This window comes from Nanorana parkeri, unplaced genomic scaffold, assembly GCF_000935625.1.
Source record: "Nanorana parkeri isolate BGI_ZX_2015 unplaced genomic scaffold, ASM93562v1 scaffold384, whole genome shotgun sequence".
NCBI classification, from domain to species: Eukaryota; Metazoa; Chordata; class Amphibia; order Anura; family Dicroglossidae; genus Nanorana; species Nanorana parkeri.
Window position 1 is genome coordinate 1203746 of NW_017306652.1, and position 14984 is coordinate 1218729.

The following is a 14984-nucleotide window of genomic DNA, read 5'->3' on the forward strand; positions in this document are numbered from 1 at the left end:
ACAATTTTCTGTAATATATATATATATATATATATTCTAAATAAAATAAGCCAACACATTATTTTTATAGAATAATCTGTTATGTAGCATGTAGCATGTTACATTAGGGAAAAAAATGGACAAAACCACAGAAGCAGGACAATAAGTGCCAGTTTGATATCTGCAAGACTAAACTCACAGATATTTTTGTGATAATAAAAAAATAATGCACCTCAAATATACAGTATCTATAGTCCCATGGGTACACAACGCTCTCTATTTGTATGGTAAATGCCCGGGTGCTTATCCAGAAAAATATCCATACAATTCCAAAGCAGGCATATAGGCACTCATGGGTCTTGCAGTGGAGATAAGTCAAAGCATTAGCATGTCATTGTCAAAGTTTGAACCGAGTTCAGTCCATCTTTAGCAAGTCCTCTTGATAAAAATAGGCGGAGCTCCATAAAAATGTTGACTGAATACTTGTTTGGAATACTTTTTGTGTTAGAAAGTGGCACATATAAGGTCTAGTTTATTAACCATTGCTGTAGATGTAGCCAAAACTAGCCAAAAGCCAAAATATTTTCGTAGTTTTAAATAAGTGACTAAAGGTTAGAATTCCTTTCAGGTTTTCATTACTTTCTGGTAGATTTTTAGAAGAACATGCATACAGAAAATCCCAGCAGAACATTTGATAATACCACCAGAGACTTAACAAATGTCATTCAAAATTTAGTTTGATTTTAACATTCAATTTTAGAATGAATGGTGTTTCCTGAACAAAAAATATTCGCTGCTAGAATTTCATTCATCCTGCTCCTTTGATTCTTTTCATCACTATGATCGAAATACGGTTGATTTGGCCTAATTAACTATTAGAAAATCCAACGAATGTTCTGAAAAACATTTTTTTAAAGGAATTCTAACTGCATAAAGCTGGTTTTAGGGAGGTTTTGCCTTAATTCTTGTCCTGGTGATCACCATGATTGTCTCAGAAAGTCACAAAAATCCTCCCCAGTGGAAGCTCATACAGTAATAAAAAACCCCAAATCATCCCCTACTCCACAAACGTTTTGGTTAGATATGTCACTTTACGTTCAATAACCCAGTGTACTGGTCTGATGTCAGTGGAGTGCATCCTGATTAGTTGTACTAAAATTATGGGGGTTATTCACTATTGAATCAAAGGATCCAGCCGTAGATTCAGTTGAACCGAAGGGCTGCTGTATGGGCTATTTACAATCCGCTCCTGAGCCGAACTGAGCCGAAGTGACAGCTGAAGCGGGGAGAATGGCCTGCCGAAGGCTGGCAATTCGCCCCGCAAATGACAGCTGGGTGGACTGAGCCGGAGTGAATAGTCATACTGAGCTGGAGTAAATAGCCGAACCTCGTTCGACTGTTCACTTCGGCCCGTTTATTCACTCGGCTGCCTTCGGCAGCTTTGTGAATAACCATGTATGTGTAAATTCAATCACTAAAATCTCATAAACTTTAACACATTAATGACATTTCATAAGTCCTTTAGAAAGTATTTTAATCTGCAACTTTTAAAAAAAACCTGGTGAACCTGCCACAGAGGTCCTTAGGCCACTTGCCGTACGTTCTTCAGGCACTTACAACTCTTTGTCACTGAAGGGCTTCCAGTGAAGATTAAAGTGGCTATCTCACTGCATATTATGCAGGCATGGTCCATTGTTGTCAATGGACCATGCCCTGGGAAATGCCATGCAGCCATAACCATATGCATGTAGACAGGAAATGGTCGCAAAAAGGCTGCAACAGTTTAGCAGCACTGAGATACAACAAAGGATAAAAAAAGATAGAAATGTTATCCAGTTTGGGGTTGAATGTTCTCTAAGGATTAGCACTGTTTTTATTGATCATTTTATAGCAAATTCTCAAGAGTTTTCAACTAAAAATTAGGGATGCACCGATACCAAGTACAGTACTCGGTACAAGTACAAGTACCGATACTTTTCGAGCTCCAAGACTAGAGTAGATAAAAATTCAAAAGTTAGGAGGCAGCTGTCATTTGTAAGGAGCACACGGGGCTCCTGGGATTTGTACATCTCTGTTTTAATGTATGATTTTGGTTTTATGAATATAAATAAAGGGATGCACAGATACCAGTTTTGCGAGTACAAGTTCTGATACTTGCCCAAGTACTCACAGATACAAGTACTGATACATTTTTGTTTATTGTCATGTGACAGTTTTTCTAAAACAATACAGACTAATGATTTCAGGACAGTGGTGGAGCACCAGAGAAAGGTCCCAGCTGCAACTGCTGCAACGCTGATAGTTCTTGTGAAAATGCCAAGTATCGCCATTGGTACTCGAAAAGTATCGGTGCATCCCTACTAAAAACAATAATACATGCATTCAGTCTAAAGTAAATGTATAATGTCAGTCATTATCAGGTCTTAGCTTTATTTAGAGAAATGTTTACATCATATTAAATGTTATATTATTACTAGACATACAGTATATTGATTATAACACATTTTATTTTAAAGCTGAACTCCAAACAAATGGCTAAATACCCAGTTGAAATACATATAAGCAAACTGTTTAATTTGCCAAAGGATTTGTATTTCTATCCATCCAGTCCTGAAATTTACACAGCCCTGCCACTCACAAACCTGGCTGGGAGAGCAGAGGACCTGACTTTTTTCTATTGCACATTTAGGCTCCGTTCACACCTAGCATTTTGTAGCACTTTTTCTGCCCTAAAAAAACTTTAAAAAAAAAAAAAACCTCCCAAAACAAAATCCCATTCATTCCTATGGCCATGCTCACACTTGAGCATTGTGTCACTTGTAGCAAAATGCCGCTGCTGGAAAAAAGTACATTAGCTTCTTTTTGGCAGATTAACAGGGTTATTCACAAAGCTGCCGAAGGTCCCCGAGTGAATAGCCGAGCCGAAGTGAAGTATGTCGAACGCTGTTCGGCTATTCACGTCTGGATTGTAAGGCTGATTTCAGCCGTACATCGGCTAAAATCAGCCGTACATTGGCTTGCTTCGGTCAGTGCAAAACGACTTCGACTCAGCCGATCCAACATCTGGATAGGCTGAGCCTAAGCTCCAGCAGCTCACCTGCTGCCGTTCGCCCCTATTCTCACAGGGGCCAAACGGCAGTTAGTGAATAGCCGAATGCCACTGAGCAGCATTCGGCTCGGCTTCGGCTCGGTACCTCCGTGGTACAAAGCAGGATAGAAAAACAATGAAAAGATTGTTAAAAAAAAGTTTTTGATATAAAATAGGAAGATTAAAAAATACATATTATAAAGAAGAAAAAAACAATTGGGCGGAGCTAGCAGTGACAGCTAGCACCACCCAACTGTTTCCTATTGGCCGGCATCTGCCAGAGTCTTCTAGCAGGTCCCGGCCAATGAATAACAACTAGGCAGAGCCAGCCGTGATGTCATTGTTTAATGACAGATCAGTGCTGAGCTGCTTGGCTGCCTTCGGGTGATGTATGGGTTATTGTGAATAGCCCGTAAAGCGGCTCTTCGGTTCGACTGAACCGAAGGGCTCCAGTGGCCAAAGAGAGCCAAAGGATCTGCCAAAGCTACGGCTGTATCCTTCGGCTCCATAGTGAATAACCCCCTAAGTGCTTCTTGGCCCCATAGACTAACAGGTCCTATCACCTGGGCTGTGATTGGACAGTAAAAGAAAAATCAGCAGACTGATAAGCTCATCTGTCTGTTATTCTGCTCTCTCCTATCAGTATCCTTCTTGTTAACACATAAGCCCTCAGCAGAACTCACTTGTTGCTTTTGCTGCCTCTCCCTTACCTAGTCAGAGCTCTGCTGTGAGACTAATACCAATGCAAGGGACTAATACCAAGTTCAGGAACTCACACTGCTGGCATTTAAACAATATATACATTGAATTATGCACAAATAAACACAGAGCTACATTAATTGTAAATTTGAAATATGTTTTGGGTTCAGCTTTAAATTAGATAAGGAGCCTAATCATATTGTAGTAGCTGTGCACACTCATAGGCTTCCAGGTTTGGTGCCTCATTCTAATAATATTTCTATTGGTTGTTGATTGCACAGCCAGCTTGGGTGTAGCCTCAAACATAACTGTGATTATAGAAGACTCTGATGATGCTCATGGAGTTTTTGAATTCACCCGAGATTCCCTGTATATAAATGCAACTGAACCAGAAGCCGGATACAGCGCTGTAATATTCCAGGTAACCGTATGTTAGAATTTCTTGACTCTTTTAGCTCATTAGGTTTGAATGTGTTGCTTGTTTTATCTCTATGGAGTGGGCAGTACATTCCTGATCTACATTTATGGTGCCATTGACATCTGTTTATGTAAACAATACTGAACACCCCACCTTTGCCATCATTGGTTTATTAGTGACAATTGATGCAAATCAGAAGTAACATTGGTCCCCATATGGCGAATACAGAGTCTCTTATACAAGCAGGAGAGGACTGGGCTGGGGGAAGGTGGGCAGGAAGATTTGCCCATCTGGCCACTACAAGTCATATATGTTGGGATGGTCTGGTTTGAGATTCTCCCTTATTCAGACTTCATTCAGAGTGGAACAGATGCTGAGTATTATATTATTGTCTGCTCTCTGTCTATGACTGCAATTACATTGCCTGGGAGAGGAATGTATTCCAGGAGTGTCTTCCTTTGGAGCTCAGAATGGTCACTGAAAGGTGGAAGAATGCAAAACTGGGAAATGTGTTTTAAGAAAAGCTAAACCATAAGGATTATTTGTGATGAGGGTATAAAATTTTTTACATTTTTTTGTAGATGAGTTTATATATTTTTGTTGGTTGTATTTGCCTGCCAGGCCAAAAGTCCCAAGTCCTCTTCTGTATCCAAGGCCAGTAAATCTAAAAGTGGTCATATATGGATACGTGAGTGTTTCCTGCCAATCAAAATTTTGGGCAAGGACATTTCTGAGAGTTTATGTGTCTTTGGGGATAGTGTAGTGTAGCAGTACAACCCCTCTATGTCTTATTTTCATGCTGACAATCTGTTAAATTGTACTTGATATTTTGTAGGTTGTGCGTTACCGAGGTGCCTTATCCATGGTGTCTGTTTTTTGGAAAATAGAATCTGATCCTTTTTCAGACTTGGCTCTCACCTCTGGGAATGTAACTTTTGAAATTGGACAAAAAAGTGGCAACATAACGATTCTAGTGTCTCCAGATGATATTCCAGAACTGGATAAAGTATTTTCTGTTATAATCACTCATGTTTCCGATGGACGTTTGGGTGATTTGACTAATGCTTCACTGACGCTATTTGCTAATGATGATCCCTATGGACTTTTTGTATTCTCTGAATCAAACCGGCCAATTAGAGTTGAGGAAAAAGATCAGAATGTTTCTTTAACAATCAAACGGTTGAATGGCCTAATGGGAACTGTTATGGTTTCTTATCAAACACTTCTGGACTCTGAAAAACTTTCATTTATTTCTCCAAGTATTGCAAGAGCCACTCAAGGGAAAGACTACTGGCCAATCTCTGGAAATGCCATTTTCACTGCAAATAAGAGTGAAATCAAAATCCTTCTTCCAATATTAGATGACAATGAACCAGAGAGATCCGAATCTTTGTTTGTCGAATTATTCAATGTCACATTAGTGGAAAGAGCACAGCGCCAGCCCGGTATGTATATACATATAACTCAGAAAGATTTTTACATGACCACATTAACACAACTTAAATTGTAGACATTTGCCACTATCAGTAATAGACCCTTTCTATCATCGATTTCTGTTTAAAAATCTGTTGCTCATATCTACTGCCTCATTTTAAAATATATTTCCTAGCATTTATACTGTGCATATACATTACCAGGATTTGCCCATGTTAGTAATATTGCGAGCCTCTGTCTAACAGTGGTATAGTAAAGGATGGTGGTTGGCCACTCAGTTACTGTATCATGGGGTGGTAGGGGGGTGTTTTACCATAAAAGAAGATGCCAGGTATTTCTTGCTGGCTGATTGGAATTGTTGATGAGCATGAGGAAGGTAGGATTAGTCCCCTTATGCCACCTGCTTTGTAGAAAAACTTATTTTTTTCTTGAAAAGTACTGCTATATGATTACCGGAAGCAGTGGACGTAATTCTGTGTGTATTTGCTGACAGTGCAGAGCCGTGCTGCATCCGGGAAAGATCCCGACATAATGGCCGGGATACACCCCTGCCTGATTGACATCTGGCTCTGCCTCTCTAAAAGCAAAGACAGCTATGCTCGCCCCATCCCCTGTCTGTCGCTCCAGTGAGCACTGGGGGAACAGAGAGAAGGGAGGGAGGAATCCTTGTGCGGGGTGCAGTGACTAACAGTCACCACTCAATGCATGAAGAAGACCATGAGATGAGCGATCAGCGGTTTGTGATCATTCAGTTCTCGATTTATAGAGCTGGCATGAAACACCTGCAGTGTCACCCGCCGGCTCAAAGTATAGTACATTTTGCTCTCCCAATACTTCTCCTTTAATACCTTCAGATGTGTTTGTCTATTTTGGAGGTCTGAGTACCACAATAGTTAAAGTTATGTTTCTTTGTGTCATAAAATAGGTGTTGTTATCTAGCTAATTTGTATATAAATAATGCTTCACTGTGCTCTTCTCTGAGATGGTAAATTTGCACACAACTCTATAGTTTGCCATTTCCCAACACTACTTCTAATTGGCCCCATATGTTAAAGAACAAAAAAAAAGACATTTTACATCAGTTCACCTAAGGACTCTTTTGTGATCTCTCATTAAAAATGTCACCTTTTCTTTACAGTGCTGAACTCTCCACGTCTTGGGTTGAGAAGTGAGACTGTTGCACACGTTATTATAAATGCTAGCGATGCTGCTTTTGGTGTTCTACAGCTGTCTACTACACTAGTGCACATTTCAGAAAGTTATGTTGGAACAATAATAAATGTTACTAGAATTGGTGGGATGTTTGGTGATGTTTCAGTGAAATTTAAAGCTGTGCCAGTCACTGCAACAGCTGGTAAGTGCAGGCTATCGTGCCATTTACACAACAGTACTTTTTCTCATTTAATGCTATTGCATATTGTCATTCAATTTCAATCCACAGCCAACCATGATTTTGTCCAAAAAACTTAATAAATAAAATGTTACTTCTTTGCAACTGGGACAACTTTTTTTGTACATTGCTTGTGTATGGAATGTCCTAAGAAATGTGTGATTGATTTTCTTTTTCCAGGGGTTTAGCACAAAGCTTAAGGTAAAAATTCAGTCATCCCCAGAGAACAAGTTCAAAATCAAGCTATGGACACATTAGGAAAAAGAACACAATTGCCTTAAGCTGCCAGTGCTCCATCGGTTCCTGTTGTGACAACCGGTCCACTAAAGTCAATCCAACCAGTCTTGTTGCCATCCCATGGACATCAGTCCTGTTGTGCTAGCAATGTTCTTTTGTACAGAGGCGACACTTTTGGTTTTATTGAGTAGCCGTAGTTTAGCCTCAAATATTATTTTAGAACAGTTTTATATACCTAAATAACCATTATGGTATTCTAGAAGCAGTAGTCTCTGTCTAGTAAGCAACTTGATGATAAAATGATAAAAATATTCTCATTCTCTAAAATATTCTCATTTTCTTGTTAAAACATTTGAATTCTGTTTGTTGTAGATGTTCAAATAATCAGAGTGGCCACAGTATTTTTTATTAGACATTTTATGTTATACTTATTATATGTGTTATTGTTCAGGTGAAGATTACACTGTGGGTTCATCAGATGTTGTGTTACTTGAAGGAGAAACTAGTAAAGCCATGCCAATCTACATTATTAATGATATCAGTCCTGAAGTAGAGGAGTCATTTAAGGTTTTGCTGTTAAATCAGACAACAGGAGGAGCCACGGTCGGAGATGTAACAGAAGCAACTATTGTCATAGAAGCATCTGATGATCCATATGGATCATTTGGTAAGGAAAATACTTTTGCTTTACTTAATAAATGATTGCGTTTTTTTGCTCACCTTTATATAGGAAAGTACCAGAAAATAATTTAATCGAAAATAAACATTTGTCAAGGGTTATTTCTATGAAATATTCTGATTGGCCAGATATTAGATAACAATTTAAATTATGCAATATTATTTATACTAAATTATAATGAATACATGTAAAAAAAAACTTTTAATAGAAATAGGTAGACAAGTACTGTTATATGAGTTATCTCTGTATTTCTTAGTTTCTAAAAAAGAGTGGGAACTTTGTATAGAATTAGCATGTCATTTTTTATTTGTAACTATTTTTATTCTCTATTTATTGATATGATCTATTCCTGAGACAAGTTCTTTAGTTTTTAAAACAAGAAAACAAACAATTCTAAAATTACATTACATAGACCTAACCTACTGATATATTGATCATGTGCAATTAAATATCCACTCTTAAAATGGTGCAAAATATTTTCATCATGGTGCACATATCATCCAGTAAAAAAAAAAACAGATCCAGACTTTCTAGATGTTTTTGACCACATTATAAAGTTTTGGGTAGCATGCAATCACGAGTGGCAACATCAAAGGTGTACAAGGCTGTATAACCCTTTCACAATCTCTCAGACAAGATTCAATGTCCTGAAATAGTGTTGATTGAGTTGTTTTTTGTTATTGCTGTAAAACACGGAACTTCAACGGGCTCATAAGCAGACTCTGTCATTAGATCTCTTGAAATCCCTGGATAAAACTAGATTAGAATTGAACTTGTTACTAACTACTAAAGAGGAAAAAAGCCTTCGATGGTCAGATAACAAATAATATGTCCATAAAGACAAAATTGGTACCCTTTTAGCTACTAAACTATCCCCTAAACCTAGAGTTTATACATTCCCTAAAATTCGATGTACCTCTGGCACAATTATCACTGCCTGCCTGCCTTATATTATAAGAAGTTTTCGGATGTCTTGGTGCCTCACTTGGAGAGATTCATTAATGAAGTGAGACGGGGGGTCCCTTACACACAGATTTAAATAGGGCCTATCTTACAGTTCTTCCTAAACCCAACAAGGACCTGGGGGAAATCTCCAACTATAGACCGATCTCCTGATAAACAATGATTTAAAACTCCTAACTTAAATTCTTGCTAATGGATTGAGCTCCTTCCTACCCTCCTATATTCATAAGGATCAAGTGGGCTTCATTAGGGGTAGGCAAGGCCCCGATCAAATTAGAAGGGCCATAGATATGATCACTTTGTTGCAGTCAGGGTGGGATGGAGGGCAATCACAATCTGGGCTTCTGTTGTCCATTGACTTACAAAAAGCGTTTGATTCAGTGTCTTGGCAATACCTTTTACAGCTGCTTGAGAGATGGGGTTTTGGCCCCCTCTTTCTGAGCATGTTGCGGGCCTTATACACCACCCCGTCAGCACAAATTAGGCTACAGGGCCACATCTCTGATTCTATAGTTATCGCTAAAGGCACACGTCAAGGTTGCCCACTTTCCCCACTGCTTTTTGCATTAGCGATAGAACACCTAGCGATTGCGATCCGTGCTAATGTTAATATTAAGGGAGTGGGCTGTGGTAGGCAGGAGCATAAGTGTGCTTTATTTGCGGATGACTTGCTCCTGTTTGTCACTTCACCCTTGACCTGTCATTGTTGACTCAATTTGCTGGGGTATCTGGATTGTGGGTCAATGCATTCAAATCATTGGCTCTTAATATCAATATGCCTCAGGGTCGATTGTGGTCTCGGCTGTCGGAACATTTTGATTTTACCTGGTCCACAGAGGCTTTGTAATATCTAGGGATTAAACTTACACCTGTCTTTTTACAACTATATAAGAAAAATTATATATCCCTGTTTCACCAACTCCGGGAGGATATCCATGGGACTCCTGTAATGTGTAATGGCTGGTTCCATTCATGCACTCAAGAAACCCCATAAAACAAGATGAATAATACATACCTGTCCAAGAGCTGGTGACTTTGCTTGTATAAAAATGTTATTTACAAGTGCGTGTATATTTACAAGTGTGTGTATTGATAGTGTTAATCTGACATCAGTTTTCCAGGTGACATCAGTCACAGTAGATGAGCCAGACTTCAATACACTCAGTGTATATCTGCCGATTATTCGAAATGCTGGGACACTAGGCAATGTTGTTGTCCATTGGATGGCTACCATTCACGGGGAACTTGCTGCAGGGGACCTGCTAATTACTTCTGGAAATGTGAGCTTTGCTCCTGGAGAGACCACACAGATTCTTCTATTAGAAGTCATGGCTGACAACATTCCTGAAATAGATGAGGTAAGCAGAAAGTGAAACAATGACCTACCTTGAGTGGATAGGTGTGGTTCTAGACCTTTGTGAGTTCCTCCCACAACATTTATGTAAGGCAACTACTAGACCACTAGGTAGATAGGAATATAGCAGATCAATCTCTTAGTGACAGTGGCCTCTAGTTTACATGTTTTGTGCTTCTCCTATTTTATTGCATTTGAGTTCATTGTCCTTGTCATCTTAATTAATTGTATTCATTATGTTGCTGCTACTATTTTAATTTAAATGTTAAAAATGTATAAACTATTTTTTACTCTATTAATTCATTGTTCTATTTTATTACTATTACCTTTTAACACAGTGCTCTATTTTATTTGATCTGATTCTATATGCGTCACTTTACTGCAACCTGTGTTTTTTTTATAATAGCTATGCTGTTACCATTCTAGTCAACAGACACCATTGTTTTAGCAGAATACTATAAACAGATCAAATGTACAATCCATGTATTTGCTATAGGGTAACTAAGCACTCCACACCTCTTTATGCGCCATACAAGTGTGAATATCTGGAATGTTAGCCTAACTCTAAAATGTACATTCAGATCATTATAGTAGAGCTTACTGGAGCTTCAAATGGAGGATCAATTGGAGCAGAAGGGAAAGCTAGAATTACCATACCAGCCAATGACAATCCCTATGGAACCATTTCCTTCTATCAACCCGTTTACAAAGTTCAGGAACCGCTGGAAAAGAGTTCCTATGCAAATATTACAATCAAGAGAAGGTTTGTTTACTTTATTTGGCAAACGTCTGGTAGTCTCTAAGGACTTTGTGTTGTTAACTCCTTAAAGTGTGATCATGGGCAAAATCAAACATGACATGTATGATGCAGTTTGTCACTAGCATTAAGGCTGAAGTTTTTGTTTTCCACCCATGTAACAAGAGGGCACATACGCAGGTCTACCTGTTCCAAGTAAATTAATACGCAAGTATTAAGGTCAGTGGATTTGTCTCCACTGCTTTCCATGAGTGCCATATTTAGTACTTTATTCCAAACTGGTGGTAGTCATTAAATAATTTTAGTCCATTGTAAGAAATAACTTGTGGAAAGAAAAATCCAATCAGTAACAAGAAAGTCAAAAAGGAAATATACCTCTTTCTCTGTATTTGCTTACTGTTCATTACTTATATTATCATAATCTAGCAATCAAGGAGCATATCACTTATTTTTTTCTATTTGTTCTTTTCTATCAGTGCAGGGAGATTTGGTCGTTTGCAGGTACTATACAGCACCTCTGAAATGGATGTAGTTGGCCTTGCGGTTAAAGGAGGCCAGGATATGCTATCGTACTATGAAGCTCCAGTGACTGGTATTCCTTTGGCATCTTCTAGGACTTCAGTCAATGTGTCATTAGCAGAAAACCCCCTCCAGGCTTGTGCTATTGCTTGCCTGAAAAATCAAGTATGTTCAGCATTTTCTTATGGCAGAAGCCCTGGCTCTACTCAGTGCTTCTGGATAACAACACTACCATTTCAACTCACCAACAGCTCACAATTCTGGACCTATAGGAAAAACAGCACCAATGTGTCTATACTGTTTAGCTCCCAGGCCACGGCAGGCAGTGATTATGAATCTGTCACAGGTCAATGGTTTACCGTGCCAGAAGGAGAAGAGTTTGCAAATCTTACTGTTTCTATACTAACTGACAGTTTCCCAGAATTAAATGAGCAATTCATTGTGTCTCTTCTTGATGTCAGATTGCTGAATGCTACAGCCAGCATAAAGAATCAGCCAACTATAGGACAGCTAAACAAATCAGTGGTTGTAATCATGATGAATGGAGATGCTTTTGGAGTATTTGTGATTTACACCCGAAGTCCCAATGCAACGATGGAGGGCCACCATATAGAGGTCCAAGAGCAGCCACAGACAACGGTACAGCTTGTCATAGAACGCCATGAGGGAAGCCTGGGACAAGTGACCGTCGAATGGGGCATTGTCGGAGGAACAGCTAAGAGAAATTTTGATTTTTTAGCTGATGGAGAAGTTTTAATATTTGCTGAAGGTACAATTATGTTCACAGAGCATGCATACATAATACAGGGGCTGGTACTGCGCACTGAGACTTGATGGTGGTACATATGACAGTGACAATATTGTTATAATTACCCTAAATGTAATTATATTTTTGCATTGTATATGTGTAGGAATTTCTGGGCAACAGAGTGTTGTATTATCATGTGTAGTCTGTATAGGCTCCTATATTTCCATGTGTCAAAGAGATTTCTATATTGCATATACAGTATGTAATGATATGTTCCCCCAGCGCACCAAAATGAGTGCAATGAAAAGTGTACATAGTAAAGTAACCAATCACTTCTTTGTATAACTTTTCAACTTGCACTGCTAAAACAAATGGCAGGTGGAATCATGGATTGATCACCAAGGGCAATATAAACATTTACAGTTACTCCAGTGATATAAAGCTGACTAAGGCCAAAGGCTTTCACAGGCCATGTTATAAATCATGTTCTGCCTAGAACACGCTGCATACAGAAATTCAACCTAGAATAGAGCTTACAGAACTGTAGGCCCGACATGCTCTGAAGTCATTTATTAAAACAGTAAGCAACAGGCTAGAACAAAAAAAAACTTGCTTAGAGCAACCATTCAAGTTTAATCTTTCTAGTAAAACAAGGAAACTGAATTAAAAGAAAGCAGCCTTAAAAACTAGTAAATCCGAGAATCAGGGTGCTGAGACCAACAACTTCATGTTTATTCCAGTTTTGATCCATGCCTTCAGTCTTTTCAAAGTGCCAACTGGGTAAACATCTGTGACATGTTCACTACATTTAAATTTCATTGTGATGTCAGCTAACGTTCACATTGAAGTGACTATGCTCCAGAGATGTGCTACTGTGGTACTTCGATGTAAATGAGAAGAGGTAACAAACCACATATATTTCTAAGCTTACAAGGCTAAAAATGTAAGTGACATTAAACTCAGGAGTTAAATCTTAAAAATGCATTTGAGTACCTCAACTATTAACATAAATATTGTTTATTTGTGCTTCACTCAGTTGTAGATCCTCAAATCATCTCTTGATTTATGCTGACACTGTCCTTCCTTTCAAGCTCATTCCAATGATGAACTGCAATCTCATGTTTAGTTTATTAATCACAGGAGTGAGCTTGGAGTGATGACTACTTTACAACACACACAGAGACCATGGGAAACACAAGTAGCCACCCTTTAGAAGGAAGGACAGTGTCAGCATAAATCAAGAGATGATTTGAGGATCTACAGCCGAGTGATACACAAATAAGGTACATTTTTGTAAATAGTTAAGGTACTTAAATGCATTTCTGAGATGTAACTCCAGAGTTTAGTGTCACTTTAACTTTTAGCTTTGTAAGCTTGCAAATATCTGTGTTTTGTTACCTTCCAATCATTTACATTGTGGTACCACAGTTCTACTTTTTCTGGACCACATTTTGCCAGAAAATAATGGTTTACGGTCTTTACGTTCATCATAATTATATGCAATCAGCTACAATGAACCTGACTAATCTGAATCCATGTGCTTATTAGGAAGTGATAGATACACAATGTAGTAAGGCTGTTTCTGATGTAAGTTACATTGGTTGGGTTACAGTGCAAATAAAAAGTCAGGATATTTTTCTAAAATGGTATTATAATCTGTGACTGTCTTTCAACTTAATCTCAGATGTGTTTGTGTTTGTTAGGTGAAACAAGTAAAGTGGTCACATTGATCATACTGGATGATTCAGACCCTGAGGACAATGAAAGCATTGAAATCGCACTGACATATACAGAAGGAGGAAGCCGCATTCTTCCTAGTTCTAACACAGTCACTATAATCATTTTGGCTAATGACAATGTTGCTGGCATAATTGGTTTTCAAACAGCATCAAGATCAGTGATTGGCCGAGAAGGTGAGCACCTTTTTTCTATTGTAATATTTACCTTAAACTGGTTGAGACAGGTTTATTGCACAGTTTTAACTGGTGAATTTTTTTCTGACCGGATGTTGTTATGATATCATTGGCACATATATGATGTATTGGATTCCTACTTGATATACAAATAGTAAGAAAGGTTACCACATACCATGGATACCACAGATTAAAGTCTTTATTGAAATTCCTCTGTCCCGGTCACATGAATGTTCCCCACCACACAACAGCATACCTGTAATGCGTTTTACCCCTCATGGTTTAATTGTAGAGATAATCTTAGAGATCATCTCTGGGATTAAGCCCACAGTGGTGAAACACATTAGAGGTGTGCAGATGTATGGCTCGGAACATTCATGTGACCGGGACAGAGGGATTTCAATAAAGACTTTGATCTGTGGTGTCCACAGTGTGCGGCAACTTTTCTTACTATTATTGCATTAACAGGAGCACAGAAGAGCTTGTTTACCTGTACCCGGGAGGCTCTCACAGGGTGACAAGTCTTAATGGGAATTGGAGTAGTGATGCTTTGTGCCAGCAGTATGTGTATATGATTCCTAGTATGAAAGCAAGTTTTAACTGTTTTCCTTTTCATTGTAAACTGCATTGAATAAGAGAAACTTAGACTAAACAAGCTGCATATAATTTGATCCTACAGTGGTTCACTGCTGTGATCCTCATGCGTAAAGCATTGCTAAAGACTTCTGTGACTTTCTGAAGCCTCCCCCTTTTATTCTCCTTAATTGTGTAATTGTGTTACATTGTTGATGGGCCTAGTGCTTTAA

The 14984-nt window shown here is 38.6% G+C and overlaps 1 protein-coding gene across 1 annotated transcript in view; it reads left to right on the forward strand.

The window, feature by feature from the left end:
* The window catches only part of ADGRV1 (adhesion G protein-coupled receptor V1), a gene marked incomplete at its 3' end in the record, with an annotated part of 181443 nt that overhangs the window by 77726 nt on the left and 88733 nt on the right, over positions 1-14984 (forward strand). The window contains exons 26-33 of the mRNA XM_018559232.1: positions 4048-4187; positions 5020-5629; positions 6757-6972; positions 7697-7912; positions 10001-10245; positions 10823-11004; positions 11475-12286; positions 13969-14178. Of these exons, the coding sequence (XP_018414734.1) occupies positions 4048-4187; positions 5020-5629; positions 6757-6972; positions 7697-7912; positions 10001-10245; positions 10823-11004; positions 11475-12286; positions 13969-14178 (2631 nt within the window). The remainder of the gene's footprint in view (positions 1-4047; positions 4188-5019; positions 5630-6756; positions 6973-7696; positions 7913-10000; positions 10246-10822; positions 11005-11474; positions 12287-13968; positions 14179-14984) is intronic.